The following is a 27,894-nucleotide window of genomic DNA, read 5'->3' as shown; positions in this document are numbered from 1 at the left end:
GATAGAGTAGCAAGGGGAGCTGCATCAAACCAGTCTCAGGACTGAAGACCACAACAACAACAGACCTAGTTAGTATAGACCCTACAAATCACAGCAAAATTGGAAGAGAGCACACAAGAGGTTTCTATAAGCAATCTTCTTTGTAGATTAATTGCATTTCCCCATTATCCAACCAATGTGTCATGGCTCTGTCACCTACTTTACCTACGACTGAGCCTAAACGATGATTCCATTTCCTACACCCATGAATTGTTATACTCATATATTTATAGGAGTTGACTGATTACAAATGTGACTCACTGATATTGTCAAGTCATACGTTTGTGTGTTTTTTAAAATGCACAATTTGGTATTTCTGAATATTTAAAGCAAGATGTGAACCTTTACACTACTTAGAAATGTTATGAGGGTCTGGCTGAATATTCATATGCCTTTTTCAACTATCAGTTGATTTTAGATAATTGTATCATTTGCAAAAAGTCTGAAGTTATTAAAATACAACAAGAGTCCCACACACTTTCCCAAGCCATGTCCGAGGTTACTCTACAACGTTCAATGGCTCTCGATCCAAGAAACTCTGCCAACTTTGCTAGGCTTACCGTTACTGATGCCTAGGACCATTCTATGCCACGTCGGTCACTGTGTGGAACCTTAAACGTATGACAAGTCATCACTGAAAAATGCCTGAACTGAAATCATTTTAATGTAAAATTGATAGGCTTTGATAACTAACAACCACTGTTTACTCAAAGCATAATGCTGTATGAAATTAGTCTTTTAAAAAATCAATGCTGACAGACCAAAAAATGTGTGTGTTACAATGCTTTCAACATTATTAGAGAATTAATTAAAAAGAAACACCTTTGGGCGAACAAGATCACAGCTCCATTAGAAATTCTAACATACTTGTTGACTCACAATTAAGCAACCTAAAACTACCGCCCATAAAATCAAGGGCAATAGCAAAGTATCTCAAGATTAGTGACAGTACTGGAGGTTTCGCCTACCAAGCAACAAACACAACTCCATGCTCTATGCCAGTTACTTCTACAGGGTCACTTCAGAAGCAGCAGTTCTTCAAAGCAAAATCACAGAGTGATTTGTATTAAAAGGAGTCAAGTATCTGCTTCAGTAACATATGACATTCTCAGCTTTTTATAGTAGAATTAGTTTCTCTCAGAATTATAGCGAAATTACTACCATGATATCAGAATGTTACCAACACAAAAAATATAAACACTTATTCAACAGCAATGAGAAACACTCAAAACTGAGACGTAAGAACTATTCGAAGGTACCTAATGAACTTTACGAATCACAAGCAAAAAAAATTTAAAGATGATTAAAAAATTTAATTGTAGACAAAAATGCAATGAACAATTAAAAAATATATAATTGTTGCCTGAACTATTTCACTAAATAAATAATTATAGTTTAAATAATGAGGATTTTTTCATTTTCGTCTTGACTTCTTGTTTCATCTCTTGCGAAAGCCAATCAGGAACACGTTTCTTGGTGCCCTGCACTGTGCTTTCACTGTTATGAAGTTCCTGATGTTCACTTGACTCCTGGTTACTTTGACTGCTGTTAGGAGGATTGTCACTTGTTACAGATGACTGTTCTATTGCACTTATTTCACTTTCCTTTGGACACTCATTTTCGTCTACAGTAATAATCCTGTCTTTGTTATAGCTGTCACTTTCATTTTCACACATTTCTTCATGCCTTGCACCCTTATGTTTTATGCTACCATCATTGAAGCTACCACTATCTGCAGCAGTAGAAATTTCATGTTGAGGAGAATAACCTTTAAATGTCGCTTCAAATGCACTTCCTGATTTGCATGATAGTTTTTCAACTTTTTCTAAATGTTCTAAATCATCAACATCAAAAAGTAGTTCATCACCATCTTCCCATCCACTGGAATCCTGTGATGCTGATGGCTTTGCACAAAACCATTTGCCATCATCCTCATCATGTGGAGGCGAAACCTGAAACTTTTTAACCTGATACTCATACTGTATGTCTGTGGTCCGTTTAAATTCTTCCAACATCATAAGAAAGCTGCCACCTTTTGTAGTTCCATATTTCTGGGTCAAAACAGCAACAGCTATTTTAAGGTGTTCCCAAGAAATTTCAGTTGGACAATTTTCTTTGATTGGACGGAGTCTTGATATATCTGCAGGGCAGAGTAAACATATTAGTACAATCTTAAACAAAAAAATACTGAGGTAAATATTCAAAACATGGAAAGTCCAGGATAAAATAACAATGATATAGAAAGGACAAATAGATGCTTGCCATATACACAAGGCACTTAGTTGGAGATAGGCTCAATGAAATGACTAAAATAAATAAGGTTTCGGACAAAGTGCTTCCTCCAAGATAGAAAACACATTCTCACTGACTGACACACACACACACACACACACACACACACACACACACACACACACACACCCAAACACACACACAGAGCCACTATTTCAGGATGCTGGAGCCCAACTCTGACTGTATCTGACATGAGCAGCCAATTTCAGGATGTTGGAGCCCAACTCTGACTGTATCTGACATGAGCAGCCATCTTCTGGTGTGTGTGTGTGTGTGTGTGTGTGTGTGTGTGTGTGTGTGTGTGTAGGTGGGTGGATGGGGGGGGGAGGGGGTAAGGAGGTGGCATGGGGTGGGGAAGGGGATGTGGCTGCTAGGTGCAGTGTTCAGAAAGCTGTGCTGAGGGATGAGGCCGAGATGTGCTGAAGAGAAAAAGAGAGGAGAGGAGAGGAGAGGAGAGAAATACAAAAACGGGAAAGACTGATAGGTGCATTGATGGGATAGAAGGTGTGTGTAATGCAGCAGTGGGAGAAGGGAAGCAGATATTTAGGTGAAGGACAGGGCTAGTGAAGGTTGAGGCCAGGGAGCTCATGGGAATGGAGAGTATGTTGTAGGGAGAGGTCACACCTGTGTACTTCAGAAAAGCTGGTGTTGGTGGAAAGAATCCAGATTGTGCAGGTTGTGAAGCAGTAATTAAAGTGAAGCAAATTGTGCTGGGCAGCATGTTCAGCAACTGGATAGTCCAACTGTCTCTTGGCCACAGGTTGTCGGTGGTTATTCATATGGGCAGACAACTTGTTAGTCATCATGCCCATGTAGAAAGTGGACAGTGGCTGCACCTTAATTTGTAGATCACATGACTGCTTTCACATGTAGCCCTGCATTTGATGAGGTATTAGATACCTGGGACAGTACCAGAGAAGGAGGTAGTGGGAGGATTTATGATCATATCTTGCATCTAGGTGTATTGCAGGGATGTGAGTCATGAGCCAAGAGGTTGGAAGCAGGGGTGGGATAGAAATGGATAACGATATTGCTAAGGTTCGGTGGGCAATGAAATACGACTGTGGGAGAGGTGATGTGGTTAGTGGGAAGGATATTCCTCACTTTAGGGCAAGATAAATGATAGCTGAAATCCTGGTGGTGAATGCGATTCTGTTGCTCCCGTCCTGTGTGGTTGGTTGGTTTAAAAGAGGAGGGAAGGGACCAAACTACGAGGTCATCGGTCCCTTGTTCCAAAGGAAACAATGTCACAAGGGTTAGAATAAGACAATGAGACTTACAACACAAAACAGAATGAAAGGAAAAACTACAACAACGACTGAAGGGCAACAAACACTTACATGGACAAAAGGGGACAAGAAAACCACAAAGACACAAGAAACAGGTAGAAGAGGTTAAAACAAGAAGGCAGGTTATCATGGCTGGCTGACCATGAGGATAAAAAGGAAAAGCCAGCCACTCTGCAACACATTAAAACCTCCACCCTGAAAGCACTAGAGTGAGAAAGTTAAAAGGCCACTGCAGAGTGGCTAAAAGTGGCCAGTCCAGCAAGAGATGGACGACCGTCATTCGTGGGTCCTCGCAACGGGGGAAGTAACCATGTGTCAGCCACGTATGGACAATGCGGAGCCGACAGAGGACCCACAGAGTCCCTATGAGAGGCACGCACAGAGGTCTTCCACAAAATTGTAGTTTCCTTAATGGCACGCAGCTTGTTGTGTGTACTGAGGTTATGCCATTCCATCTCCTAAAGCCGCAAAACCTTGCGGCATAATACTGAACACAGGTCAGTTTCAGAGAAGCCGATCTCCATAAGTGATTTCCATGTCGCCTGTTTGGCCAGCCTGTCGGCAAGTCCGTTGCCTGGGATTCTGACGTGATCTGTGGTCCAGACAAACACCACTGAGCAACTGGACTGTTCCAGGGCATAGATGGACTCCTGGATGGTCACTACCAAAGGATGACGAGGGTAGCACTGGTCGATGGCTTGTGGGCTGCTCAAGGAGTCAGTACACAGGAGAAATGCCTTGCCTGGGCATGAGCAGATTTGCTCAAGAGCAGGAGATATGGCCGCCAACTCTGCAGTGAAAACACTGCAGCCATCTGGCAAGGAGTGCCGTTCTATATGTCCTCCATGAACATAGGCGAAGCCAACCTGACAATTGGCCATCGAGCCATCGGTGTAAACCACTTCATGGCCCTGGTACATGTCGAGAATAGAGAGGAAGTGATAGTGGAGAGTCGCAGGGTAACCGAGTCCTTAGGGCCATGTGAAAGGTCCAGGCGAAGCTGCGGCCTAGGTGTATACCATGGAGGTGTTCGTGAATGAACCTCAAGTATAGGTGGTAAAGGCAAGGACTCCAGTTCGGAGAGAAGGGATTGCACACAAACTGCAATTGTACACCCTGACCTGGGCCACTGATGAGGAAGATGAACCCCTTGGGCAGAAAAAGAAGACGGTAATTCAGATGTGCAGGAGAACCACAAACATTTGTGATGTAACTGTAGAGCAATTGTACACTCGTAACCTGAAATAGAGGGACTCCGGCCTCCACCAGGACACTGTTCACTAGACTCGTCCTAGAAGCTCCTATCGCTAGGCGAATGCCAGTGGTGCACTGGGTCGAGTACACGCAACGCTGAGGGTACCGCTGAACCATAAACCACACTCCCATAGTCAAGGCAGGATTGAACAAGGGCTCTGTAGAGCTGCAGCACCATAGAGTGATCTGCACCCCAGTTGGTGTTGGCCAGGCAGCAGAGGGCATTGAGGTGCTGCCAGCACTTCTGCTTAAGCTGGCGGAGGTGAGGATGCCGAGTCAATTGGATGCTGAAAACCAGTCCTAAGAATCAATATGTCTCCACTACAGTGATGGATTGTCATTAAGGTAAAATTCTAGTTCCGGATGAATGGTACAATGCCGACAGAAGTGCATAACACATGACTTTGTCGTCTAAAACTGGAAACCATGGGCTAGAGCCCATGACTGCGCCTTGTGGATGGCTCCCTGTAGGTGCCGCTCAGCAACACCAGTACTGGTGGAGCAGTACGAAATGCAGAAGTCGTCTGCTTACAGAGAAGGTGAGACGGATGGCCCTACAGCTGCTGCTAGACCATTAATGGCCACTAAAAACAGAGATACACTCAATACGGAGCCCTGTAGGACCCCATTCTCTTGGATATGGGGGGAACTATGGGCGGCACTAACTTAGACATGAAAAGTACGAAGCGACAAGAAATTGTGGATAAAAATCGGGAGTGGGCCTCAGAGACCCCTCTCGTATTACGTGGGAAGGATATGATGTCGCCAGGTGGTGTCATATGCTTTTCGTAAATCATAAAAGGCAGCAACAAGATGTTGGCGTCTGGAAAAGGCTATTCAGATGGCAGGCTCGAGGGACGCAAGATTATCAGTGGTAGGGCGACCCTTGCAGAAGCCGCCCTGACATGGAGCCAGTAGGCCACATGACTCCAGGACCCAACTCAACTGCCGACACACCATACATTCCAGCAGCTTACTAGGAACATTGGTGAGGCTAATGAGCCGATAGCTATCCACATCAAGCGGGTTTTTACCAGGTTTAAGCACCAGAACGATGGTACTCTCCCACCATTGCAATGGAAAGGCGCCATCGCACCAGATCCGGTTTGAGATGATGGAGAGATGTTGCTTGTAGTCAGATGAGAGATGTTTAATCATCTGACTGTGGAGATCCAATCTGGCCCAGGAGGTGTGTTGAAGCAATGTGCAAGAGCACTGAGGAGCTCCCTCTCTGTAAATGGGGCGTTATAGGGTTAGTTCTTCGATGCAGAGGCTCGAGCATAGTGCTTGAGCAAAGTGTTCAGAAATCATGTTTGTGACGGTAGATATCACACCTCTGATGTTAATGCCAGGGACTCCTGTTGGCGTATGGTGCCCAAAAAGGTGTCTGGTCTTCGTCCAGACTTGGGAAGGTGTCGTATGACACCCAATGGTCGAGACGTATCTCTCCCAACACTCCTGCTTCCGTCTTTTGATAAGCTGGCAAACGTGGGCACGGAGACGTTTAAAGGCTATAAGGCGCTCCAGGGAAGCGTGCCGCTTATGCCGCTGTAGAGCTCGCTGATGCTCCTTAAATGTCTCAGGGACTTCCGGCGACCACCAAGGGACTGCCTTTCGCCAGGGGCACCCTAAAGGTCGAGGGATCACATTCTCCGCTGCAGTAACGATTGTTGTAGTCACCTGCTCAACCATCACACTGATGTTACCGTGTGGGAGAGAGTCAACAGTGACCACAAAGATGAAAGTTTCCTATCTGCCTTTTTTAAAGCCCATCTGGACAGGCGTCCATGGGCCTGACACCCGGGCAGTGACAGGAAGATGGGGAAGTGGTCATTACCACGTAGGTTGTCATGTGCTCTCCAATGGATAGATGGGAGAAGTCCTGGGCTGCAAATGGATAAATCAATGGCCAATTAACTACCATGAGGCACACTGAAATGTGTGGCAACCCCAGTATTTAAGAGGCAGAGGTCGAACTGAGACAGTAAAGTTTTGACATCTCTACCTCAGCCAGTAAGCATGGTGCCACACCACAAGTGGTTATGGGCGTTAAAATCTCCCAGAAGTAGGAAAGGTTTAGGGAGTTGATCAATCAGTGCACTAATACATTCAGGGGTACTGCACCATCTGGAGGAAGATATACATTGCAGACAGTTATATCATGTGTCGTCCTTATTCTGACAGCCACAGCTTCAAGAGGGGTTTGAAGGTGCACAGTTTCACTACAGACTGAGTTTAGGATATAAAAGCAAACTCCACCTGACACTCGATTATAGTCACTACGCTTCCTGTAATACCACTTACAGCCACGGAGGGCAGGGGTCCGCATTGCCGGGAATCAAGTTTCCTGGAGGGCAATGCAGAAAGCAGGTGTGAAGCTTAAAAGCTGCCGTAGCTCAGCCAGGTGGTGGAAAGCCGCAATTCCACTGGAGGATGACATCATCGTGAGACTCGCAAGGCATGGAACATTCAAAGAGGCAGTTTACGCCTCAGGGTCACCTGCTGACACCGACTTATTGCCTGAGCAGTCTATATCCATTGTGTCTGAGGGTCCGGCAAGATCTAGGTCCTCAGTGGACTCCTGAATCTCCACCTTATCCCCAGACGCAGAGCCCGTAGGTAGAAATGGTGTGGGTGCCACCACAATTTCCTATATCTTAGGGGTCTTCTTTTTGGACTTTTCTTGCTGCTCCTTGGCTCTTTCTGGCTGTGAGGGTTTCACCGATTCGGTCTCCGGGACTGGGGATGATCATGAAGCCCTACGACCAGCTGCTTTTAAGCACTTCAGCCACTGGCGGACGTCATCTTTCCCATTAGCAGAAACCTGGGAAGGGAGTGACCCAAGGGACCACTTCCTGCCGAGAGGAGCTGAAGAAGACTTATGCTTCTCCAGCTGATAAGTGGGGACTGTTGTCCCCGATGGTTGGGGATGGGGCAGTGCTCCCAAGGTAGGTGGTGTGGAAGCAAGCAACGGGGGAGGAGAGGGGGGGGGGGGGGGGAAGAGCCCCCCGCCATCAAGGGGGCAGGTGTAGCCTTCTGGCTCTGAGAGCCGACTGGAATTCGCGGAACTGTTCTCATAGCAGTGGCATATGAGGAAGTCAAAGCCACAGGATGTAGGTGCTCATATTTTCTCTTGGCCTCAGTGTAGGTCAGTCAGTCCAGGGTCTTGTATTCCATGATTTTCCTCTCTTTCTGTAAAATCCTGCAGTCTGGCGAGCCAGGTGAATTATTCTCTCTGCAGTTGAAACAGATGGGAGGTGGGGCACATGGATTATTGGGATGTGATGGATGTCCACAATCTCGACATGTGATGCTGGAAGTACAGCGGGAAGACATATGGCCGAACTTCCAGCACTTAAAGCATCACACCACAGTGGCAGACCATCACCTTGATCTTCTCGGGTAAGGTGTCACACTCGAAGGCCAAGATGAAGGCACCGGTGGCAACCTAATTATCCCTCGGACTCCGATGGACGCACTACATGAAATGAACACATCACTGCTCTAAATTGGCGTGATGGTAACAGAAACATCCCCCAACTTGTTAGAAGCGACTGAAGTCTGTGACTGGGCAGAGTATGCTGTTTTTATCAAGACTGACCCAGATCGCATTATGCACAAGCCCTCCACCTCCCAAACTTTTCCTCTAAATGCTCAACTGTGGCTTCATCGAAACAATGGAGCCCCATCAGTTCTCATACACATGAGGTACAAGGGTGAATAAGGTTTGCTGCCATCCTTAGCCTGGCGTTCCCTCCCATGGTGTGGCCAGGGAGGGGAATGATTTAGGGTCATACTTATTTGCATTGTACTGAGACTTGGAATGCTTAGAAACTGTTGGTGTTTGATCACCAACAAGTGTTGACGTGGTATGCTTCATTGTGCGTCATCCACGCTGATGCCACCCACTCCGATCAGGGGCCCTCCCACGGACGCCACCCAGCCGCAGCAAAGGCCACCTGGCAGGATGGCAACTGCCGGGAGTCCCGACGCCCCAAGATGATGGGCATCTACTCCTTGGCGTACATGGGGAGTTAACGGTGCAGGCATCAGCAGAGTGATCCCTGTGTTGTCAGGAGGCTATAACCAACAGGGTACTTGGCGGCCCCACCACAACGGACTGGCTACCGTGCTGGATACGAGTTGCAAAGAATTCCGTGGTCCTAGTCAGCACAGATAACGGCACTGCATAGTGGGTGGAGGAAAATGCACCCAGGAAGGTGTCCTCACTCACTAGATGGAGGATGAGCGGGACTGCAGTGCCACAACAAGAAAGTGGGCTAAAGATCTCAATGCACGATGGACATGATTCACCATGTAAGGCGCCCTTACCCAATTGGCTCGCTCTTTGGGAAAATTTAGAAAGGTGGAGGTCAAACCCTACAGGGGACCATCATATAAAGGCCGAAAGGTGAGAGACTCCTTTTAGTCGCCTCTTACGATAGGCAGGAATACCTTGGGCCTATTCTAACCCACAGGCCCGCAGGGTACTGTGTGGTACTGAGTTACAAGAGAAGTGCTCCTTTATGGCCAGGTGGTGGGAATGTGGGAGATAGTAGGTGACTGGAGAGATAAGGCACAGGAGATCTATTTCTGTGCAAGTTCGGGAGGGAAGTTTCGATGAAGCCCTTAGCATATTTGGACAGCAACTGTTCATCACTACAGATGCAATGACCAAAGGTGGCTAGGCTCTATGGAACAGACTTCTTGTTATGGAATGGGTGGCAGCTGTCAAAGTGGTTGGTAGGTTTGATGTGGATGGAGATACTGATTTAGTCATCCTCGAGATGGCGGTCAAAGTAGGTGACCTGTTGGGTCCAGAAGGTGATGAGGTCCTGCAGGGACGCAGATTGGGCATCCTCATCCTTGGTGTAGATCATGAAAATGTCACAAATGAATCTGGACCAGATGAGGGGTTTTGGATTCTGGGTGGTTAAGGAGGGTTCCTCTAGATGGAGCACGAATAGATTTGCATAGGGTGGTGCCACGCCGGGTGCCCACTGCTATATCACGGACGTGTTTGTATGTGAAGCCTGCAAAGGAGAAGTAATGGTGGGTGAGGATAGTTGGTCACAGTAACCAGGAAGGAGGTTGGGGTCTGGAGTCAGTGGGGCATGGGGAAGGTAGTGTTCAACAACAGTATGGCCACAGGCTCTGGGAGTGTTAGTATCAGGGAGGCAGCACTGACAACGATGAGTAGGCTGCCAGGGGGTACAGGAATGGAAACTGTGGAGAGCTGGTGCAGAAAATGGTTTGTGTCTTTTCATGTAAGTGGGTAGGTTGCAGGAGCACATTAACTGGCCTCAATGGGGCATCATGGGTGATTGGGTTTACAGACTTTAGGAAGCATATAGAAGATAGGACCTAAACCTCAACACTTTCTGCTCCAGTCACTTCACCTGGTGCTCCTCAACTAAACAAGCTACCTTTCTCGATGTTGACCTTCACCTGAAGGTGGCTACATCAGTATCTCTGTCCACATCAAACCTACCAGTTACCAACAAGACCTCGACTTCAGCTGCTGCCACCCATTCCCTACCAAGAAGTCCTTTCATATAGCCTAGCCACTGGTGGTCGTCACATCTGTAGTGACAAGCAGTACCTCTCAAAATATGCCAAGGGTCTCACTGAGGCCTTCACAGACGGAAATTACCATTCCAACCTCGTTCAGACACAGATCTCCCTTACCTTGTTATTTCAGTCACCTACTACCTCCCACAGACCCACTATCCAGTCAGAATAGAAAACCTCTCTCATGACTCATGGAGCAACTAAATCATATTCTTTGCCGGTGTTCTGATTACCTCTTGTCATGCTCTGGAATGAGGAATATCCTCTCTACTATCCTCCCTATCCCACATTGGAACTCCACTGCCCACTGAACCTGAGCAATAACCTTGTCCATCCCTGCTTCCAACCCTCTTGCCTCAAGGCTCATACCCCTGCAACAGATCAGATGCAAGACCTGTACCATACATCCTCCCACTATCACCTATTACAGTTGTGTCATGCTTCACCTGTTACATCAATGGCAGACCACCTCTGAAAGCTATCATGTGATCTATGAACTAATCTGTAACCACTGTGGACAAGAGACATAACAAGATGTATGTCCACCTGAATGGCTACCACCAACCTGACCATCAGACGGCGGGACCTTCTAGTTGCAGAAGATACTGCCCAACACAATTAACTTCTCTTTAATGACTGCTTCACAACCTGCACCACCTGGATTCTTATATCAACACAAGCTTTTATGAATTGCGCGGGTGGGAACTCTCCCTAAAACATGTCCTTTGTTCCAATAGCCTCACTGACCTCAACCTTTGCCAAACCCTGTCCTTGACTCACCTATACCCTTCCCTGCAACTACTTTGGCACTAAACAAGCCTTCTATCCCACAAATGCACTTGCTTGAATTTTCCCCCTTTTTATTTCTCCCCTCTCTATTCCCCAAATCCTCCTAGCACAGCCTCCTGACATTCCACCTAGCAGCCCTATTCTGTCCTAACCATATCCCTGCATGCTCTCCCATGTAGCACAACATCTTCCTCCAGCCAAACGTTGTTATCAGTCCTCTTCTCTTTCCAATGCCTCCTCCTTATCCCCAACACCCACCTCAGCAGATTGCTGCATACATCATACACAATTTTAGTCAGGCTCCAGTGCATGAAGACAGTTGCTATGTGTGTACAAGTTGCGAATGTGTGTGTGTGTGTGTGTGTGTGTGTGTGTGTGTGTGTGTGTGTGTGTGTGTGTTTATTTCAGAAGAAGAGTTTTGTTTGAATACTTAATTTAAAGAGACTTTTCAATGTGCCTGTCGGCGACTCAAAGCCTCCTCTAGGTGGTGAGGTGAAATATTCCATTTCTAATGAGTGAGGCTCTAATAACTGTTCCACCAATGCAAAAGAAATTATGTTTACTTACAAGTAAATTATTTTAGAATCTATGGTGCTGCTTCTTTTAGTTGTGATGTAAGTTTTATTTGAGATTAATAACATGCAAAATTTTTATCAGTAATATATTTTCCCACCTACAATCCATGGACCTTATCATGGTGGTGCACCTTGCATTCCTTAATGATAGAGGTAGCCATACCGTAGATACCACCACATTGGGGTAGGGGCAGGGGTGTTTCTGTGGCAATGCCATACTAACAGATGGTCCTCAAGATAAAGCAGCCGCCTTTTCAGTAATTGTAGGTGCAATAGACTCTGGGTGACTAGACTGATCTAACCTTGCAATATTAACAACTAGGGTCTTGCTGTGTTGGTACTGTAGAATGGCTAAAGTCAAGTGGGAAATAGAATGACAGTTGTTTCTAAGGACAAACAACTCTATCATTGGCTGTATGATGGTATATTCTTGAGTAAAACATTCTGGAGGTGAAACAGTCCCTTATTTCGGATCTCCAAGTGGAGACCACTACGGAGGCTGTTGTCATTAGGAAAAACAAATCTGGCATTGTACAGGCTGGAGCATGAAATGTTAAGACCCTTTTATGTCTTGGGAGGTTTGAGAACTTGAAGAGAGAAATGGATAGGCCGAATTTGAGGATATTGGGAATTAGTCAAGTGAGGAGGCAGGAAGAATGGGATTGTGGTCAGGTGAGTAAAGGGTTTACAACACAAAACTTAACAAGGCTAGCACAGGAATATCTCTAATAATCATCAAGAAAATAAGAATGTGAATGAACTACTATGAACAGCATAGTGAATCTATTGTCATAACCACAGAAGTCACCATAGCAGTAAGAATTTGATGGTAAGAAAAGGAAGAAAAATGCTACTAGAACATGGAAGGGATGGGGTGGGGGGGGGGGGGGGGGGGGGGAGCGATTGAAATTAGAAGCCATCTGGTAGAATTTTGCACAGTTTATTATTTAATCATTGTTAAAACAAGCTTCAAATGTCATGAGATGGGTTAGCCATTCCATCACTTTCCTTTCTTCCTGTTTTATCTTGAACATAAAGGAATCTATCCCATCATTACAATTGTCTTGGATAGAAATGAGTGACCATGTTTAGGTTATGATAAGTAAGATATGGCGCTGCTGATTTGTGTGGTTTTCACTTTAAAAAAGTTGTGCAGAACCTTTACACCATTTTTATTTATATCTTACTTTTTATCTTTGCTTACTGAATGCAAACACAGTGTGTTTGTTACTTGGTCATACATGAGTGAATGTTTTTGTTCATAATGTAAAGTAGTTAATACCTTTTGCTTTATAAATATGTGGAAGATGGTAAGAAAAGTACTTCCATCAACTATCAGTCGGGAACAACAAGTTATTATGGCTGTACTAGAAAGGTCAAAGCAGGTCATGTAACTATGAAGTTGCAAGATAATTCCTAGTAACCAACTTTTCCTTTCACCTATCACTCCAACAAAACAGGAATTGTGAACATCTTTTAAGGGTAGCTATTAGTAAATCTGTGCTATTTCTATTGTACTAAAGATATAAAATTTCGGTTTTATAGAGATTTTACAGGTGTAAATAAACAAGGTTAAAACCCCAACTAGTGCAACAATTCTAAAATTAAACAATGGAAACTTCAGGTAGGAATATCAACAATGTAGGAAAAAACATATTGCTACTTACCATAAAGAAGGCATGTCAAGTTGCACAAAGGAACTATTAAAAGATGCTTATATAAGCACACACAACCACCAACTCCAACATCTCGTGCCGGAATGCAACTATCACGTGGGATGCAAGCAGCAATCTGGAGGGGACAGGGAAGGGAAATGGATAGTAGTGTATGGGTGGGGAGAGAGACAAATGCTGTCTGGCGGGGTGTGCAGGGACTAGATTGCCAAAAGGCGCAGTGATAGGAGGTTGTGGGGCAGGAAGGTCAGGAAAAAGGGAGAGGAGGGGGGAGAGACAGGCTGATGCATTGGCAGAGGGCTGCAAATAAACTGGGTGGGTGATGAGAATGGGGAGGAGACAATAGGATAGAGGGAATGGAAATTGTTGGGTGGAGTGTGTGGGGACAGTATGTTACCGTTTGTTGAGACCAGAATAGTTACGGGAACAGTGAATGTGTTGTAAGCATAACTCCCATCTTCGTAGTTCAGAAAAGCTGGGTGGATGGAAGGATCCAGATGCCTTGGGTAGTGATGCATGCAATGAAATCAAATGTGTTATCTTCAGCTGCATATTGTGCCACAGGGTGGTCTATTTTGTTGTTGGCCATGGTTTGGCGGTAGCTACTCATCCTGATGGACAGCTGGTTGGTAGTCATACCAATATACACTCCTGGAAATGGAAAAAAGAACACATTGACACCGGTGTGTCAGACCCACCATACTTGCTCCGGACACTGCGAGAGGGCTGTACAAGCAATGATCACACGCACGGCACAGCGGACACACCAGGAACCGCGGTGTTGGCCGTCGAATGGCGCTAGCTGCGCACCATTTGTGCACCGCCGCCGTCAGTGTCAGCCAGTTTGCCGTGGCATACGGAGCTCCATCGCAGTCTTTAACACTGATAGCATGCCGCGACAGCGTGGACTTGAACCGTATGTGCAGTTGACGGACTTTGAGCGAGGGCGTATAGTGGGCATGCGGGAGGCCGGATGGACGTACCGCCGAATTGCTCAACAAGTGGGGCGTGAGGTCTCCACAGTACATCGATGTTGTCGCCAGTGGTCGGCGGAAGGTGCACGTGCCCGTCGACCTGGGACCGGACCGCAGCGACGGACGGATGCACGCCAAGACCGTAGGATCCTACGCAGTGCCGTAGGGGACCGCACCGCCACTTCCCAGCAAATTAGGGACACTGTTGCTCCTGGGGTATCGGCGAGGACCATTCGCAACCGTCTCCATGAAGCTGGGCTACGGTCCCGCACACCGTTAGGTCGTCTTCCACTCACGCCCCAACATCGTGCAGCCCGCCTCCAGTGGTGTCGCGACAGGCGTGAATGGAGGGACGAATGGAGACGTGTCGTCTTCAGCGATGAGAGTCGCTTCTGCCTTGGTGCCAATGATGGTCGTATGCGTGTTTGGCGCCGTGCAGGTGAGCGCCACAATCAGGACTGCATACGACCGAGGCACACAGGGCCAACACCCGGCATCATGGTGTGGGGAGCGATCTCCTACACTGGCCGTACACCACTGGTGATCGTCGAGGGGACACTGAATAGTGCACGGTACATCCAAACCGTCATCGAACCCATCGTTCTACCATTCCTAGACCGGCAAGGGAACTTGCTGTTCCAACAGGACAATGCACGTCTGCATGTATCCGGTGCCACCCAACGTGCTCTAGAAGGTGTACGTCAACTACCCTGGCCAGCAAGATCTCCTGATCTGTCCCCCATTGAGCATGTTTGGGACTGGATGAAGCGTCGTCTCACGCTGTCTGCACGTCCAGCACGAACGCTGGTCTAACTGAGGCGCCAGGTGGAAATGGCATGGCAAACCGTTCCACAGGACTACATCCAGCATCTCTACGATCGTCTCCATGGGAGAATAGCAGCCTGCATTGCTGCGAAAGGTGGATATACACTGTACTAGTGCCGACATTGTGCATGCTCTGTTGCCTGTGTCTATGTGCCTGTGGTTCTGTCAGTGTGATCATGTGATGTATCTGACCCCAGGAATGTGTCAATAAAGTTTCCCCTTCCTGGGACAATGAATTCACGGTGTTCTTATTTCAATTTCCAGGAGTGTAAAATGCTGTCAAATGATAGCAGCAGAGCTGGTAATGACCTGGTAGTTTTCACAGGTGGCCCAACCCCTAATGGGATAGGATAAATCTGTGACAGGACTGGAATCGGAAGTGCTTGGGCAGGTTTTGCACCTGGGTCTTCCAAGGGATATGAGCCTTGTGGCAAGGAATTGGGATTGGGAGTGGCATAGGGATGGATTAGGGTGTTGTGGAGGTTGCACAGGTGATGGAACACCACTTTAGGAGGGGTGGGTAGTATGTCCCTCATTTCAGGGGATAATGATAGGTAATCAAAGCCCTGGCATAGGATGTGGTTCAGTTGTTCCAGTCTGGAGTGATACTGGGTGATGAAGGGGACACTCCTTTGTGGCTGGTTCTTGCAGGTAGTGGGAGGATTGGTGGTGAGGGGAAATGGCATGAGAGGTCTGTTTGTGGACTAGATCTGGGGGATAGTGCCTGTCTGGGAAGGCCTTGGTGAGAACCTCAACATACTAAGCAAGGGAGTTTTTGTCACTGCAGATACGCCATCCCTGGGCGGCCAGGCCACATGGGAGGGATTTTTAGGTGTGAATAGAATGACAGCTATCAAAATGCAGATACTGTTGGTGGCTGGTGGGTTTAATGCTGACAGGAGTGGAGATGGAGTCATCAGGTAGGAGGAGGTAAACGTCTAGAAAGGTGGCACACTGGGTTGAGGAGGACTTCTTGAAGTGGATGGGAGAGAATATGTTGAGGTTGTGAGAAGGAATGAAGATAGGGTGTCTTGGCCTTGGGTCCAGATCATGAAGATATCATCAATGAAACTAAAACAGACTAGGGGTTTGGGGTTTTGGGAGGCTAGGAAGGTCTCCTCTAGATGGCCCATAAAAAGGTTGGTATAGGAGGATGCCATGAGGGTGCTCATGGCTGTGCGGTGGATTTTGTTTATATATCTTCTCTTCAAATGAAAAGAGGTTGGGGGTTAGGATAAAATTAATAGATGTGTGAGGAATAAGGTAGAGGGTTTGGAGTCTGAAGGACACTGGGAAAGGTAGTGTTCAATAGCAGTAAGAACATGGGCCTGAGGGATGTTGGTGTATAGGGAGGTGGTGTAAACAGTGATGAGTAGGGATTCAGGAGGTAAAGGGGTGGGGATGGCTGAGAGTTGGTGAAGGAAGTGGTTCATGTCTTTGACATGCAAGGCTAGGTTATGGGTAAGTGTTTGGAGGTGTTGGTCAATGAGGACTGAAATTCTTTCAATGGAGGCACAATAACGAACCACAATCGGACATCCAGGGTTGTTGGGTTCATGGATTTTGGGGAGCATGTAGAAGGTAGGTATGTGGGGTACCATAGGGCTCATGAGGGAAATGGATTCAGGGGAGATATTCTGGGAAGGGCCTAAGGCTAAAAGCAAGGATTGGAGTTTTTGTTGAACTTCTGGGATTGGATCACTTGACAGAGTTTATAGGTGGAGGAGTCAGATAATTGGCAGAGGCCTTCTGCCAGGTAGTCACTATGGTTCATAACAACAGTGGTGGAACCTTTGTCTGCAGTTAGGATGATTAGGTCAGGATTTGTTTTGAAGTTGTGTATAGTTGTTCTTTCTTCTACCCAAATGTTGGAGTTCTGAGGAAGGGATGTGGGAAAGGATGGTGAGGCTAAGTTGGAGAGGTAAGGCATTCCTGGAAGGTGATCAGCAGATGGTTACGTGGGAGGGGGGAGTGGGAGGATCATGAGTGGATGGTGGTACCAACTGGAAGAGACAGTGTTCAATGTTGGAATTAGGGTGGTTTTGGTTGGAAGGACTGGTGGCAAACAAGTGCTTCCATTGCAGGGATCAGGAGACGACGAGTAGGATTTTGAAAAGTTCAGCATGGTTAAATTTGGGTGTAAGTGTGTTTTGATTGTGCCTGTCTGCAATCCGATGTGTCTTCTTTATGGTAAGTAGCAATTCTAAAATTAAAATATTTATCAAAGTGCAGACCGTATTATTGACCATGTGTACAACACATGTATGTAATATTGATTGCAATGACAGGATTTGTAGAGAAACCACTGACAGCTAGTATCTATAAGTCAAACAGTCACAGTTGCTGGTATCTATAAGTCAAAAAGTCACAGTTAATGTCTTGTCAAAGGGCAGTCTATCAGAGAAAATTTCCAAAAGTGTATCTGCTGGAAGAGCCATTCTGATTAACAGGTCCAATCCAAACTCACTAATGATTCAAAATCTTAGTTCACCTAATTTCTCTGACAAAGAACAACACAAACAACTCTTTAACTGGACTAGTTAATGTAGAATCATACTGGCAGTGCCTAAGGGAATACCTGCCAAAACTTATTTCACTATCCCCATCTCGTTTCGAAACACAAATACATCATTTTTCACTACAGACTGACAATTCTCTTTAGCAACATGACAACATAAAATCAAAATAAAAAGCATAGCTATATTAGCAGAAATTCAAGGGTTCAAAAATGCCACAAAGTAAATATCAGAAAGAATTATTTTTGAGTTTCAAGTTAATTTGTTGAGGGTTTATTATTTCAAAGTTAATGAGTGAAGATACAAAAACAACAACATGAAGGGCACTTAAAAGTACACTGAGACTGATTAGTTATTTAACTTATTGCATCACGAATGCTCAGAATGGAAATCGAACTGCATATTTCATTATTAAGCTCTACACTTCTATGAAATTAATTCAGTGCAACAAAAGATGTTAATTAATATGTCAACTGTGAGGCATGAATGTGGATGACAGGGCTGCAAGAGAGAACAGACCGCTTTCTCCTTTCACTGCAGCATTGCTCTCAGCAGACACTAAGATAAGAAGATAATTAATTAACTTACTTTCTCATCAACTAATAAAGAAGGAAGGTATTCTGCAGTGACTTGTACTGTAAAACATCTGTTGTTTATTGTGCTCCTGTATCACTGTATTTCATTAACCATGTGATTTATTTTCAAAAAATGACTACAACATGCCCTTAAGCTTAGTTATAATATCAGATAACTTATTATTATGAAAAGGGAGAGGGGGAGAGGGAAAGGGAGAGGGAGAGGGAGAGGGGGAGGGGGAGAGGGAAAGGGAGAGGGGGAGAGGGTGGGGGGTGGGGGGGTCCTTAATACATCACTTGTCTTCAGAGCAACTGCTCACCTGAACCTAATGCAGGAGACCGAACAACATTAAGCACCATTTCTAGCATGTCGTCATTAACACCAAGTTGTTTATGGTCCACAGGCAAGCCTGAGCGAATTGCCTCTGCGAGATGACTGATTACTGTTGATAGCTGGATTTGCCTGTTCAAACAAATGTAAATTAAAGCATAGAAACAGAAAATAGAATGCTGTATACTTGTTAGTAATGATTCTGATAATGCAAAATATCTGCTCTAGACACATGAACACCTATTGTATATCAGCATGCACAGTTACACTTAAATGACAACATAAATTTTTAAATGTTGTTCAATAACTATGTACATATGTAATTGGAGGTAGCAACGCATGGTGTAGGTGAGATGTCAAATCACCAACAAGCACACACAAACAAGACAGACTACTGGTAGCTTTCGAATGAAACCTTCTTCAGAGCAAATAGAAAATGAAAATAAACACACACACACACACACACACACACACACACACACACACACACACACACACACACACACACACAGGAACAACATGGCCTCAACTAATAATTAATGTGCCTGAAAATGAGGAACATCTTACCACAATCCTTTCCACTCCTTTAAAAGTCATATTACACCACACACACAATCTACATGATACCCTTGTCTTTGCAACATATCCTTCAACCCTGTAATCCTGCGAGCTTAAGCCTCTCCTAGCCCCTGCTTCACGACCCTGGCTTCACTCATCCGGCACCCACACTGTCCTCTCCACAGTCTCCCACTTCCTCTGTTCCATCTTCCCCTCCCAGTCCTCTCCTCCACGCCACTGAGTGACGCACAAAGCCCCGAACACTTGCACCAAAGTGAGCTCAATTGTTCTACATCCCTATCCTAGGTGGTCACTGCCCCCTCTCCCAACTGACAGCCACCCTTTCCACCAATCCTCCCCACATCCTTTATCCCCCTGTCCACTGCACCTGATACAACCACTCACCCCAGTTCCAGATTAAATGCAATGTCAGTAAAATATAGCTGTGTGCATATGTGGTTGTTGCACTAGTTATCTCTCAAGAATGATTATGTCTAAAGCTTAGTAACTTTTTCCTTGTAGTTTGTGTCCATTGATCACTTGAAACTTCAGCTATACAGTGAGTTGTTACCTTTACTTGTTCCATTATTTTTAATTTCAGACACAACATCTGGTGGCACAATTAAGTTTCACATCTTTTCAGGTATGGGGAGAGGTGTCTTGCCATTATGTAGGCAATATATTGAATAAATGTTTACAATCAAAACTTTTGTCCTCTTTTTCCTGTGCAAAGACAAAACATTTTCATTGGTAGAATACTGGGAAAAGGGATCTGTTTACAAGGAGACTGCTTATGAAACATTCACTCATGGGATTTATCCAAGAACACTGCTCAAATGTGTGGTACGTATACCAAATAGCACTAACAGGAGATACTTAATGTTATAAAAAAGGGTGGCACAAGTTGTCTGACCAAGGAGACAGTGTCTTGGAAAGGCTGGAATATACCTGAACTGGCAGATGCTTGAAGATAAGACGTCAACTATCGTGTGAAACCCTACTTACAAAGTTTCGAGAAATAGTACTTGGTGAGGAAAATAGGTATATATGAGATCTCTCTATGTACTCTTCCATATGGAGTGTGAAGAGAATATTCGGCTTATTGCACTGCATACAAAAGTATTTAAGCTATTGTTCTTCTTTCTGCATTTCATAAGCAAATGAAACAGGGAGAAATGATAATATACAGTGCAAAGGTAAGTACCTGCAGTGGTTTCCAGAGGGTAGATGTAGTTCTAGACACAAGATGTTACAGCCCAGGAGATGGTGGTACACAGTAAAATTATGACAGTCAGAGAAAGTGTGGAAAAATGGTAATAAATTGCAGGACAAATACAGGAAAACTCCGTGCATTAGTCTCTGAAGGATCAAGAATGAAATCAGGAATAGCCTTTTCAGAATAAACCAGTTGCCTTGAGTAATTTATGGAAAATGCGGGAAATCTAAACCTTAGCTTTTGGAAGGTGATTTAGATCCTATTGCTCCCAAATTTAATTACTAATCATAGCCACAGAGCCACCTATTCACTCACCAGAATGGAATTGAAGCAGTCACTCAGTAAAAATTCAACTGAAAAACTATTTACATTTTAACACCCTTCATAACTGTTTCACAGAAGGGTTGCACTATTCTTCAGGTTTCATTTTGAAAGTTGAAAGGATTTCTCATGGCACCACTCTGTTTAAGCAGTTCATTAGTTAAGGGCCATCCTCTGAAATTTTTTTGTGTTCTTGTTGTTTTTTATTTTTTTTAAATTAGCATGATTCCCTGAATAGCACAGTGATTTATTTCACAACTGATTACATTTGCCTTGCACAGTTCCATGGAACTTGATAAAAGTAAATGAACAAATAAAAACTTCTTTTGTATGAATTTTCAGGCACATAAAAAGAGAGCAAAAAGAGCATAGAATAGAAGTAGATGAAACATTAAACTTGGACTACTTTATTTACACTAAAATATGAAATATTACCTCCTCTTTGAAATATAGTGTTTCACTAGTATTCTGAATCACTTTATCTTCTTTGATACCAGGAGTTACTGACCATAAACGTATTCAACTCCGACATGACACAAAGCAGTTTCATTGTATTTCTTAATATGAACAGGACTTTTAATAGCCACAATTCATAAGATTTTAAATTGTAAATACTGCAACATGTAGATAAACTACACAAAGATAATTTTATACTACTTAAATGGAGACATGTTTCTACTGAGGCTGAAACTTCATGTTATACTTTTGTTATTGGCTAGTTTCAACCTCATGATCATTATCAAGCATATGCATGTAAGTGGTGATACATCGACTGTTTGCAGAATATAAATGAAAAGATAAAGTAGTGGAAAGCATGCCAGGACATGTTGCAACATATAGATGGCTACTGTAGAACATTTGTGCTCCTTAGTGTAACTTGCCTGATAACTGCATGTCACTATCAGTTTCCATGTGGAGATACATAAAGTTACAGCCTCAATGAAAACATGTCTTTTGTTAATCAGTACTTACAAAATAAGAAAAGTTCTGGCAAAACGTAAATAATATAGGAGTAAAGGTGACCACTCACCAAATAACAGAAACATTAAGTTGTCGAGAGGCACACACAAAAGAGAATGAAAACTTTGCTAGCTTTCAGAATAATTCTTTTGATGAGACGGTGTACTCACAGACACATGTGTAACTACATTTTGGTGTCTGAACATACAGTTCAGCAGGTGGACTGGGATGAGAGTTGTATCAGATGGGCTGGGTTGAGGGAGAAAGAGGCAGGAAGCAGGAGAAGAGGTTTGTGACACGTAGCGAAAGGCTCAGCAGGAAGCAGATGGTATGCAGGCTAACAATGAGGGAAGGAGAAGTGGCAGGTGACAGGTTAAGCATGTCACACTTACGTATCAGAGCTGGTGAGATGCAATGCATCAGGAAGATGACAGGACAGAAGAAGGGGAAATGGTTGGCTGGTGGGTATGGGGACAATGAGTTAGCAGAGATTGAGGTCAGAAGAATTACAGGAGCAAAGGATGTGTTGCAAGACTAACTCTCACCTAAGTAGTCCAGGGTGTGAAGCAGCCATTGAGCTTGAACATGTTGTGATCAGCAGCATATTGTGCCACCAGGTGGTCAACTTGTGTTCTTGGGCCCAGTTTGGCAGTGGCCATTAATTTTGGTAGACTCTTTGGTGTGTGCCTCATATACAATCTGAGCATGTGCTCTGTCTCTATAGGCCTCATCACTGACAGGAAACTGAAATTTAATTCTCCTCCACAAAACTTCTGAGACTAATTCATAGAGTGTATTCATAATGAAATGTCTTCCTACCATTTTCCACATGTTTTCTCAACTTCTCCATCTTGCTGTGTCTGCCAGGTACCACTAACACCATCTGCCGAGCTGTGATATCTTTTGTCTACAAATACATCTAGAAACCATTCTGAAGGGCACGACAGAGGGTACCGCAGATTTGGGTTTTTTCCTGTTGGGTTTGTATATGCAATGCCGGAAGAAGAATGTTTGCTTAGATGATTTTGTTTGCTTTACAATAAGCAGTGTGTGTGTGTGTGTGTGTGTGTGTGTGTGTGTGTGTGTGGGGGGGGGGGGGGGGGGGGGGGTCCGGCAGGCACGCGCTCTTCCAAAAGCTCGCAAAGTTTTCATTCTCTTTGGTGTGTGCCTCTCGATGACTTGGCCCTTCTGCTATTTGGTAAGTGGTCTCCTTCACACCTAAATTATTTAATCAGCATTTGATGGCTGTGGAGCCAGTTTTGAAGAAGACAACTTAATACGATATTGTAATAGCACAGATTTAAATGAGTATGTGTAACAGCATTTCCAACAGGGCCTAAACTAACACTGAATGAGAAACATTGAGAAATATGCAATGATGTCACGAACTGTCTGGACATTTGACAGGTCAGCCATCATCATCATTTCAACAAGAGGAGTAAATTGAGAATGCAAGCAAAGTCTCCTACACTGCAGAACCGGCAAACTGATAACTACAAGATGATCAGTTCCATCAACCTTTGAGTTCCCTTCTTTCATAGCCACCAATGACAGTAACTCAACACATGACAGTAAGTGCACACTGTTATCTTAGTGGCATTTCAGCCACCACTCACTCTGCATGATAACAAAATGTTACCAAGCATACAACCACTGCTGACACACTTTACATAGTGACACAGAGATTGACTTGCACAGATACCGACAATATAGCTTGCCGATGTTCAACAATACATTATAGCTGCTAAAGTATTGTTGGATCAAAAAACTGGTGGGTGGCTGTTGAAGTAAATGTACTATTTACATGAAGACTTCATATTTTTGTCAACAGAGAGCTATAGCAAGTGCACAACAATAGGGGAGCATGCCAAAAGAAGGGGTGGAAATGACTACTTCTGCACTGGTCTGATGCTACCTGATAGTGTGCACAATGCTGTGTAATAAAGTAATGTGTGTACAGTGATCGGCAATGACAAATGAACAGTGTAGCACTATCTTTTCATGTTAGTAAACAACTTCTTTGCAAAACAGTATAGCACACTAGAGATACACTGAATGAGGTTGTGCTATTTAGATGGACTTGCCTTATATTCAACAGGATAGAGACTCGAATTCCATCTGGTCATTCTTACTTGGAACCAGAATGGTTCCTGCTATATTGCCATGGCCAACTACCTGTGCCATTCTTGTTTAAGCAGATTTGTAAGTATGCAAATGCCCATATATGTCAATTAAGATTTCTTTTGTTTGTTTTTTATCAAACAATAATACTATGAAATGTCCAATACCCTTTAAAAGTGTCTGCAGATGAATAAAACTACTACTACTACTACTACTACTACTACAACCACGCACCTCCAGTCATCACTTTTGTTACTTCTTAAGTATAGTGCTATAATTTCATTGAGACCATGTGTAATGGCAATGGCAGTAATGTTACATGAAAAGATTTCTCCTGATAACATCACATTATTGAAATACTAAATTACCTGAAAGTATTGATGTTATTAACAAATAAGCTGCAACACAAACCTCTCTGAAGCTATACGATCAGGACTTTTTCCCTGACGAAACAGACTGTACGTTACATTTGCAGTCTGTGAAATTTTTTCAATAAGATCTTGAGTTGTCACAATATCTTGAGGGACACCATGCTGTTGGCAAAATTTTGTTACCTTCAGAACAATAGCTGGACCAAATTTCTCTACTTTAGCTCCTGTGAAACCTTCCACTGAAAAGGAAAATCTGTTATTAAAACAAAATATCTTCTCACAGATTCCTAACAAAAAAACAACTAAAATTCATTCACTCATTCATTCATTCACGGAAAGTCAAATGATTTCTGTGGCTAGTTATTTAGATGCCTGGATAATTTTACTATTTTGCATAGTTTCACTGAGAGATTTAAATACGAGGTATGTCCACAAAGTAAGTTCCATTTGGTTATATAAAACAAATGTGTGCAGATACAGGAAAATATTTATTGTACAAAAATCTACAACTGTTAAAGTACTTTTCTACATAGCTTCCGAAATTTTGTAGACACTTGCCATAGCGTAGCACAAGTTTTTGTATGCCTTCTTCACAGACGATTGCTGCCTTTGTATTCAACCATGTGGTAACATGTTCTTTCAGCTCATCATCATCGTTGAAGTGTTGACCACCAAGGTCTGATTTTAGGTCTAAGAAAAGATGAAAGTTGCTAGGAGCGAGGTCTGGGCTGTACGGAGGATGATTAAACGTGTCCCAGTGAATTTCAAATAAGAGTTGTTTGATCACATTCGCTATGTGAGGTTGGGCATTATCATGGAGAAAAACAAAACCTTTTGATTGTAATCCTCGGTGCTTGTTTTGTGCTGCATGACGCAATTTCTTAATGGGCTCGCAGTAACCATGTGCATTGATTGTTTGGCCACGTGGTAAGAAATCAATCAGCAAAATGCCTTTTTTGTCCCAAAAACAGGTGCACATGACTTTTCGAGGTGTCAAGATTTGCTGAGGGATGAAGTGTGCCTACATTCCACTGATTGCAGTCTCATCCCTCATGACTATCCAAGGAAGGAAACCATCGCCTTCTTCATTGTAGCATGTCAAAAACTGAAGTGCATTGCCCATCCATTGTTTTTAATGTTGTTCAGTAAGAATTTTGGGTAACCAACGTGAGCAAAGTTTTCGAAATTTGAGTTTTTCAGTGATAATTTCATGAATTAGTGATTGTGAGATCAGCAGAACTTCCATAGCAAGGGCACTAGGTGTAAACTTATGGTTGTGCTTAATCTTCTCTTCAATTGTGTGAACCAGTTCATCAGTAACCCCAGACGGGCGTCCACTTCATTCTTCACTGTGCAATTGATCATGTCTTTCACTGATCAGTCTGACCTGTCTTCTAACCATTGAATCACTCATTGCATTTTGTCTGTAAACCTTGCAGATTTGCCAATGAATTTCCTTTGGTTTAACTTTCTTTGCATTTAGAAAACGAATTGCAGATCTGATTTCACACGTGGCGGCATTTTCAATTATGGCTGACGTCTTAAAGAAGCACTACAAAGCACACGTTGGCAGCAGCGATCTGAAAATGGCATACATGTCTTCTCCATGAGTCATAGTAACTGCTGCACATGCCCAGAACTGTGATTGTAGCACTGCCATGGATAGAAAAAGAAACAGAACTTACTTTGTGGACGACTCCCATATTTACAGTGTGCACCACAAGAGCAACATGCATCGAATGAGAAAGTTTTTGTAGGGCTAGCTTTTGATAACTTGAAGGGTGCTAAAAGCATTATAAATAGTATTTAGCATTAGCACTACACACACACACACACACACACACACACACACACACACACACACACACCTTAAAGCAAGACACAGAGTCCTGCACTCTTTTCTGTGCCAACACAATAAAACAACTCACACTTTTTGATTGCTTACCCCGTGATAACTGAGCTGTAGAGCTAGGTCGGACTCTGGCAACATTGAGCAGCATCAGGTTACTTGCAATCATGTATGGTGCACAACCATTTTCGTAAGCCAGATAATTTCGTAGTGACAGCAGCTCACGATGCAAAAGACCCTGTTCAAAACACAATAGTTACAATGATGAAATGAATTCAATGAAGGTGCAATGATATAGGTGGGAATATCAGTGACCGGCTTGAATACAGGATCAAATAGCTCACAGGTTAAGACAGCTGCTCAAAATAAGCAGAAAAATGGGGTTTGAGTCCCATTCTGGAAAAAGGTTTCAACTATATATTCATTACAATAAATGCATATAAACGATATTAAGGTGACATACAAAAATGAAATAATTTAAATTTAAAAAATTAACACAAACAAATGAAAATATTTAAAATAATTAATAACTACAGTCGTTCAAGCATTCAAGATTAACATAAAAATATAGATAAATAACATAATTTCCACTTCCCATATTTACACCAATAATCACTCTTGCCTGGATGAGCAATCAAACAATTTTTTTCAACAGAATAGCCTTGAAACACAATGAAATTGTATTTAAAAGCAAAAGATCATATACCAACAGATAACTGAAGAGCCACTTTGAGAATAAAATTTGAGTAAATAGTGCAAATCATATAAAAAGTAAGATGGCTGTAAGCATCTCGTCTGGTACAAGTTAGTGTCACATTACTAAAGGCGTACTAATAAGGAAAGAAGGAGTGGCTTTATGTGCAGGTCACTGATCTCAAGCAATACTAAAGTGACAGTTCATTGAATGCAGTATTTCCGTAATAGACTTTGAAACATAAACATAGTGTATTGCTGACCAAAAGTAACTGATGTCCAGCTTTGATTTGATACCCACAGCAACATTCCGAACAAGAGTAGAAGCACATAGCACAATAGCACTTCATTATTTCAAACTCCATTTGTCTTCCATCAAACAGAAGTGAGCCCTGTTGTAAATGGTTTTGCTGACCATGATGGTCAAATGGCAGCAATGAAGCATCTCCAGCAATCAGATGTAATTAAAAAGGGAAAATTACCCACAATGAATTTTCACTGTGCTACAATGTGTGTGTGGATTTGAAACTTCTTTGTATATTAAAACTGTGTGTCAGACCAAGAACTGAACCTGAGACCACTGCCATTAGCAGGCAGGTGCTCTACTGACTGAGCTATCGAAGCATGACTCTCAGCTCAGCCTCACACCTTAACGTCTGCCAATACCTCTTCTGCTGCCCTTTAGATTTCACACATGTTCCCCCACATACTTTGTGGAACTAGCAATCCTGGATGAAATTATACTGTGGAGAAAAGGTTTAGCCACAGCCTAGGGGATTGTTCCCAGAATGAATTTTTACTCTGCAATGGAGTGTTCCAGCATTATGATATACTTCACAGAAACTAGCTACAATTTTCTCACAAGTGCTGTGAGACAAAGTGGCCACTGAGTGCACTTAAACACTTTGAGAGGTCTTAACCACAATGTTATTATTTCAAAATGCCTTAAGCTTTTTAATTTACTTCATTATCAAAGGCTATGAAAAATACAGTGACAAAACTGTTATCAACATAAGTTCAAAACTTGTTACTTTTCATCAGTTTGCTGACTGGCTTGATGTGATGTGGCCCACCACGAACTCCTCTCCTGTGCCAACTCTTC

At 43.6% G+C, this 27,894-nt stretch overlaps 1 protein-coding gene across 2 annotated transcripts in view; it reads right to left on the bottom strand.

The window, feature by feature from the left end:
- Positions 1-1,331: 1,331 nt before the first annotated feature.
- Positions 1,332-27,894, bottom strand: part of LOC126473225 (Werner syndrome ATP-dependent helicase-like) — a 226,536-nt gene continuing 199,973 nt past the window's right edge. For both annotated transcript variants that reach the window (XM_050100136.1, XM_050100137.1), the window contains 4 exons: positions 26,196-26,337; positions 24,291-24,489; positions 18,693-18,835; positions 1,332-2,179 (listed from right to left, as the gene is read on the bottom strand). In XM_050100136.1, coding sequence (XP_049956093.1) covers positions 1,428-2,179; positions 18,693-18,835; positions 24,291-24,489; positions 26,196-26,337 — 1,236 coding nt within the window. In that variant the 3' untranslated portion in view covers positions 1,332-1,427. The remainder of the gene's footprint in view (positions 2,180-18,692; positions 18,836-24,290; positions 24,490-26,195; positions 26,338-27,894) is intronic.

Source organism: Schistocerca serialis, chromosome 4 (assembly GCF_023864345.2).
Source record: "Schistocerca serialis cubense isolate TAMUIC-IGC-003099 chromosome 4, iqSchSeri2.2, whole genome shotgun sequence".
Classification (NCBI taxonomy): domain Eukaryota; kingdom Metazoa; phylum Arthropoda; class Insecta; order Orthoptera; family Acrididae; genus Schistocerca; species Schistocerca serialis.
Note: the sequence above shows the minus strand (reverse complement) of the source record. Positions and strands in the feature narration are given on the sequence as shown.